Source organism: Sebastes fasciatus, chromosome 23, assembly GCF_043250625.1.
Source record: "Sebastes fasciatus isolate fSebFas1 chromosome 23, fSebFas1.pri, whole genome shotgun sequence".
Lineage (NCBI taxonomy): Eukaryota > Metazoa > Chordata > Actinopteri > Perciformes > Sebastidae > Sebastes > Sebastes fasciatus.
The window spans coordinates 22329612-22337076 of NC_133817.1; the positions used below are offsets into that span (position 1 = coordinate 22329612).

The following is a 7465-nucleotide window of genomic DNA, read 5'->3' on the forward strand; positions in this document are numbered from 1 at the left end:
GTACTTTTTACTCCACTACATTTATCTGACAGCTTTACAGAATTTCATACTTTACTTATCAGAATATCAGTTAAAAAAATATGATGCGTTATCATAGATTAAATCTCTGACCGTGTGAAAAGAATATGAGACGTCATTAGAAAGCTACGGTGGCGACGAAGCACTAAAAGTACGTCTCCACGCCGCAGCGTTCCAGAGATAATCTAAAAGTAGTAACTAGAGTACTTTTCTGTCGTATACGACAGCGTGGCCTTGACTTATTGAGAAGTACCCGTATGTGCCGGTCTGATGCATTGCTGGGCCCGCTGGAGGGAAGGGAGGCACGGGAGAACCGGAACCAGAACCAGGACTCTGTCAGAACCTGCTGCAGTAAAATGAGAGGTTTTCTAAAGGGAGTCTGGTGCTCGGAAACACTACCTCCAAAATCGACACAAAAATGAAAGTTCCTCGTAGTAACTTGAAGTATTTTTGATTGAATGCAGGACTTTTACTTGTAACGGAGTATTTGAATAGTGTAGTAATAGTACTTTTACTGAAGTAACTGATGCGAGTACTTCTGTCTCAACACCTGTCCTGAACACAAACACCAGCATGCTCGTCTCCTGACTTAACGGAGTTGTCAAAAAACACCTGAATGCATCATGAAAAGGTGACCAGTTTGAAATGGATTGTGGGATACTGGTGACCGACAACACGCGCGCACGCACGCACGCACGCACGCACGCACGCACGCACGCACGCACGCACGCACACACGCACACACACACACACACACACACACACACACACACACACACACACACTGAAACACACAGAAACTCCTTGATGTTTTGTTGGATTCGATTCCTGATTGGAGCTTTAATAAAGACACAAAGACCCTTTGATCGACTGTCGACGTGTGTGTGTGTGTGTGTGTGTGTATCTTAGACAAACTGTAAGGAAAGTGCTTTCATTGACACACTGACACACACACACACACACACACACACACACTGAATAGAAGAAGGTTTTTCTTTAATGAGAGTGAAATTTAAATCCTGGACATTGTGCTGCTTTTAGACGATGGCCAAGACAGGCAGGTTTTACACACACACACACACACACACACACACACACACACACACACACCCACACGCACACACACACACACACACACACACACACACACACACACACACACACACACACACACACACACACACACACACACACACACACAGCACGGTGATGTCATGGTTTTGCCAAGATGTCTGGTATCGAGGCCGGTCACCTGCTGTGAGGTGAAACACACCTGAATTAGTTTTAGTGTTTCTCTTCAACACGAGTTGACACTCAAGTAGAAACACTGAAACTTCACTGGACCAAACCCAAGAGGCTTTTTTGTCATTTTTAGGAAAAAATCACAAATATTTTTACCATTTTTTCCAAAGCAAACCATAAAACTGAGCAGCCGTAAGCGCCACCATTAAAACCTAATGATTAAAGTGGAATAGAAGTGATTATTTTAACATTTCAACTTGATTTTTACAAAAAAAAACATCAATGATTTGGTGTTGATATAATAAACATCACAGCTTTATTAAATCTTTCATATTTAGCAAATCAACATAAAATTTAAAGGTCCCATATAAAAAAGTGAGATTTTCTTTATTTTTTTACTATAAAGCAGGCTTAAGTCCTATATAAATACTGTGAAAGTATCGAAACGCTCAATCCACAGGGAGATACACACAGCCCGTATTCAGAAACTCTGCATTTGAAACAAGCCGTTAGGATTTCTGTCCATTTGTGATGTCACAAATATACAATATTTAGATCCTTTACACAGACTTAAATGTCAACACTCTAAATGTGTCCCAGTTTATTTCCTGTTGCAGTGTATGTGAATGTCATCAGCTGACAGGAAGTAAACATGGACCCAAGCTGTTGCCTAGCAACACAATTCCGTCGAAATGCACTAAATGGAGCGTTTCAGACAGAGGGTGAATACAGGTATATTCAGGCAGACAGTACGAGGAAAATACAGTTTTTTTTTAACATAACAGCATGTAAACATTTTCTAGTAGAAACACAAAATACAAGCATGAACCTGAAAATGAGCACGATATGGGACCTTTAAGATCAAATTTAACAATTAAGTTCCACTTTAATCATTTCTGTTTTTACCATTTGGTGAGTTTCACCTCTAAGATTTAAAGCCAACAAGGTGTCCTCATGTGTTGAGGTCAGAGGTCACCAGCCCCTGATAGATCAGGGTGAGGGAAGCAGCAAAAGTTTGTTGCAACATCAGCACCCAGCAGCAAAGCTACGCCTCTGCCATTCTGGACTGAGAGTGACTACCGGACGCCAGTAAAACGTCTGCCTACAAGAAGCCAGACAAAAGTAATTATTTCTCTTCTGTTGTCATATTCTACTGAAATGTGTTGAACAATAAAATATTATAAATATAATAAGCATTTTCGGTCCAAAAAGGCAGCAGCGGCTGTTGTCAAAAAACTTTTTATATAATCTTTGACAGCCAGGAGAGACAAATCTTGTCTTCCCAAAGATTCCCTGAAACAGTTTAAAGAAACCTGGAACTTCTCAAAGCTCCAACAGTCTCTGCAGGTACCTGGAGGATGTTAAAGAACCACAATCTCCTCAGTGACCACTGGAACCTCCTCAAGCTGCTGGAACCCCTCCAGGTACCTTCAAAAATTCCTGAATCTTTTACATTCATACTTCTGAAACATCCTCAAAAAAACCCTGACACCTTTTCACAATCTCCCTGGAGCATCTCAAAACTCCTTGGATTTCCCAAAGAACCCCCGGAAATCTCCTAAATAATCCTTGGAACCTCCTCAATCGAGAACTAGAATCTCTTCAACAACAACTGGAGCCTCTTCAAGTTCCAGGAGTCCATCTCTGTAGCCCACCTCCAGGCCTCAAAAACACCTTCACAAAGACTGCAAGGAGGCTCTTCAGTAAATCTCTTGAACCTCTAGAAAACCCATAAGTACCAACTGAAGCTTCTCATGAACATCTGGAAGGCCCTCAAATAGTTGCAGAATCAATGTAACCCTTAAAAGAGACGACTGAAACCATCTCATAGTGTCCTGGAACTTCAGTGGAACTGGGATGTGACGGTGAGTACATTTTTACCAACGATAAATAAACTTGTATACCGGACATGTTACTAGAAAAGGGCGGCACGGTGATGCAGTGGTTAGCAAGAGGGTCGCAGGTTTGAATCCGGCTTGGGGCCCTTCTGTGTGGAGTTTGCATGTTCTCCACGTGTTAGCGTGGGTTTTCTCCGGGTTCTCCAGTTTCCTCCCACAGTCCAAAGACATGCAGGTTAGGTTCATGTTGACTTGCAGACCTTCAAGAAACTTTAACCTCTTCAAGAACCAGTGGAACCTCTTTCAGTGCTCCAGGAACCTCTTTAAGAACCTCTAAGGACCTTCAAGAAACTTTAACCTCTTCAAGAACCAGTGGAACCTCTCCTAGTGCTCCAGGAACCTTTTTAAGAACCGCTAAGGACCTTCAACAAACTTTAACTTCTTCAAGAACCAGTGGAACCTCTTCTAGTGCTCCAGGAACCTCTTTAAGAACCTCTAAGGACCTTCAAGAAACTTAAACCTCTTCAAGAACCAGTGGAACCTATTTTAGTGCTCCAGGAACCTCTTTAAGAACCTGCAGATCTTCAAGAAACTTTAACCTCTTCAAGAACCAGTGGAACCTCTTCTAGTGCTCCAAGAACCTCTTTAAGAACCTCTTTAAGAACCTCTAAGGACCTTCAAGAAACTTTAACCTCTTCAAGAACCATTGGAGCCTTTTCTAGTGCTCCAGGAAACTCTTTAAGAACCTCTAAAGACCTTCAAGAAACTTTAACCTCCTCAAGAACCAGTCAAACCTCTTTTAGTGCTCCAGGAACCTCTTTAAGAACCTGCAGACCCTCAAGAAACTTTAACCTCTTCAAGAACCAGTGGAACCTTTTCCAGTGCTCCAGAAACCTCTTTAAGAACCTCTAAGGACCTTCAAGAAACTTTAACCTCTTCAAGAACCAGTGGAACCTCTTCTAGTGCTCAATGAACCTGGTTAAGAACCTCTAAAGACCTTCAATAAACTTTAACCTCTTCAAGAACCAGTGGAACCTCTTCCAGTGCTCCAGGAACCTCTTTAAGAACCTCTAAGGACCTTCAAGAAACTTAAACCTCTTCAAGAACCAGTGAAACCTCTTCTAGTGCTCCAGGAACCTCGTTAAGAATCTCTAAGGACCTTCAAGAAACTTTAACCTCTTCAAGAACCAGTGGAACCTCTTCTAGTGCTCCAGGAACCTCTTTAAGAACCTCTAAGGACCTCCAAGAAACTTTAACCTCCGCAAGAACCAGTGGAACCTCTTCTAGTGCTCCAGGAACTTCTTTAAGAACCGCTAAGGACCTTCAACAAACTTTAACTTCCTCAAGAACCAGTGGAACCTCTTCTAGTGCTCCAGGAACCTCTTTAAGAACCTCTAAGGACCTTCAAGAAACTTTAACCTCCTAAAGAACCAGTGGAACATTTTCTAGTGCTCCAGGAACCTCTTTAAGAACCTGCAGATCTTCAAGAAACTTCAACCTCTTCAAGAACCAGTGGAACCTCTTCTAGTGCTCCAGGAACCTCGTTAAGAATCTCTAAGGACCTTCAAGAAACTTTAACCTCTTCCAGAACCAGTGGAACCTCTTCTAGTGCTCAATGAACCTGGTTAAGAACCTCTAAAGACCTTCAATAAACTTTAACCTCTTCAAGAACCAGTGGAACCTCTTCCAGTGCTCCAGGAACCTCTTTAAGAACCTCTAAGGACCTTCAAGAAACTTAAACCTCTTCAAGAACCAGTGAAACCTCTTCTAGTGCTCCAGGAACCTCGTTAAGAATCTCTAAGGACCTTCAAGAAACTTTAACCTCTTCAAGAACCAGTGGAACCTCTTCTAGTGCTCCAGGAACCTCTTTAAGAACCTCTAAGGACCTCCAAGAAACTTTAACCTCCTCAAGAACCAGTGGAACCTCTTCTAGTGCTCCAGGAACTTCTTTAAGAACCGCTAAGGACCTTCAACAAACTTTAACTTCCTCAAGAACCAGTGGAACCTCTTCTAGTGCTCCAGGAACCTCTTTAAGAACCTCTAAGGACCTTCAAGAAACTTTAACCTCCTAAAGAACCAGTGGAACATTTTCTAGTGCTCCAGGAACCTCTTTAAGAACCTGCAGATCTTCAAGAAACTTCAACCTCTTCAAGAACCAGTGGAACCTCTTCTAGTGCTCCAGGAACCTCGTTAAGAATCTCTAAGGACCTTCAAGAAACTTTAACCTCTTCCAGAACCAGTGGAACTTCTTCCAGTGCTCCAGAAACCTCTTTAAGAACCTCTAAGGACCTTCAAGAAACTTTAACCTCTTCAAGAACCAGTGAAACCTCGTCTACTGCTCCATGAACCTGGTTAAGAACCTCTGAAGACCTTCAATAAACTTTAACCTCTTCAAGAACCAGTGGAACCTCTTCCAGTGCTCCAGGAACCACTTTAAGAACCTGCAGATCTTCAAGAAACTTTAACTCTCCCCCTCTCTCAATATTTGCACTATCTGTTTACATCATGTTTATAGCTTATTTTGTAAATTGTACATTTTATTCTTATTTTATTCTATGTTTTTATCTATTCTTTTGTTATTATACTGTTTGACTGCACCAACAAAGCCAAAGAAAATTCCTAGTGTATACCTCTTACACCTGGCAATAAATACCATTCTGATTCTGATTCTGATTCTGAACCTCTTCAAGAACCAGTGACCTCTTCTAGTGGTCCAGGAACCTCGTTAAGAATCTCTAAGGACCTTCAAGAAACTTTAACCTCTTCAAGAACCCCCAGAACTGTTCTCTCTTTCTTTCTTTCATAAACTATAATGTCTTTTTTTTTTTTATTTCCACATGAACAACAACATGACCTGTGCACGCGCGTTGTACAGAGCGCGAGGACGTAAACACGCGGACAGGTGCTCCGTTTCTCACAACTGCATAACATGCACGCACGCGCTCACATGCACACACATGTTTGGAGCATTTACTACATGCATTAAAAAGGTAATGTAAACCCTGGCTTGTGACTTACAGGTAGGACGTGAAGACGCTCAGGTTGCTCGGGACCTCCCGGAGTCCCCGGTCCGAGCAGTCCACCCTGTGCAGCAGCCCGGACACCTCGCACCGGCAGCGGCCGGGACAGTCCCCGTCCCCGTCCCCCCCTATTACCGCTGGGCTCTCCTCCACGGCCCCGGAGCTCTGCATCTCCACCGCGGACACGCAGCTCCTCAACCCGGCCGAGAGCGCTACAAACGCGGCCAGCAGAGCCACGAACCCCGGCATGTCCTCCGAGGTTCCTCCGGAGGCTGGAAGCTCCAAATTCAGCAGAAACTATACAACCTCAAAGATCCGGATCAGGTTGATTCTGGTCTCAGGTCTCTGGAGTCGCTTCAGATTAACTTTAATCTGGATTAAGTGAAATAAAGTAGTTTGTGTCTGCAGGTTGGTGTGTTTCCAGCCTGCACGCGTGGACCAGAGTGTGTGTGTGTGTGTGAATGTGTGTGTGAGTCCCTCCAATACTACAACAGTGTGTGTGTGTGTCAGACCCGTTTACTATTATATAGCCCACACACTGTCTGTCTGTCTCTCTGTCTGTCTGTCTGTCTGACTGTAACAACAGATGAGCAGCAAAAATGTCAAAAATAAACAAATACTAGTAAATATTCACTTCTCCTTTCATACGACCCTCTTTATTTCCATTTTTCTAAGCTAAATCCGTTATTTGATTTCGTATATTTTTTCCCTCTTTTATAGTTTTATTTTATTTTCTATTTTACTCTTTACAATTATTTTAATATTATTATTATTATTGTTATTATTATTATTATTATTATTATTATTATTATTATTATTATTATTATTTATTTATTTAATTATTTTCTTGGTCACATGAAAGGGAAAATAAATAAATCCGTTATTTGATTTCAGATATTTTGTGTGTAGGGGGTGCTCCTTTTTCTGTTTTTATTTCATGTCACGGACACTGAGTTATCTTCTACATTTGATCAGATGACCCAAAGGTCATGTCTAAGTCATGTCCCATGTCTGCAAAAAAAAACAAAACAATAAAAAAAGATTTGGGGAAAAAAATATAAAAAAAATAAACAAATAAAACACTGAATTAATTAATAAAAACATATACATAAATAAATAAACATTAAATAATTTAATTAATCAATCACCAAAGTAAAAATATTTACAAAAAAAAGCACGTTTTTTAGACATTTCATGCAATAAATTAAACTTTTTGATGTTATAAATAGCATTTATGATTGTTGTAACCCTCATAGACCCACAATAGAGCCGTTTCAGTCTTTTTTATGGGATACAAGGGGTCTTTAGGGGGAGATAGCAGGTCAATAGTAGATGTTACATAGAAGT

The 7465-nt window shown here is 41.3% G+C and overlaps 1 protein-coding gene across 1 annotated transcript in view; it reads right to left on the reverse strand.

Moving 5' to 3' along the window:
• The window catches only part of LOC141762290 (leucine-rich repeat-containing G-protein coupled receptor 5-like), a 57762-nt gene extending 51014 nt beyond the window's left edge, over positions 1-6748 (reverse strand). Inside the window, exon 1 of the mRNA XM_074626345.1 lies at positions 6117-6748. Within this exon, the coding sequence (XP_074482446.1) occupies positions 6117-6367 (251 nt within the window). The 5' untranslated portion in view covers positions 6368-6748. The remainder of the gene's footprint in view (positions 1-6116) is intronic.
• Between the last annotated feature and the right edge of the window lie 717 nt (positions 6749-7465).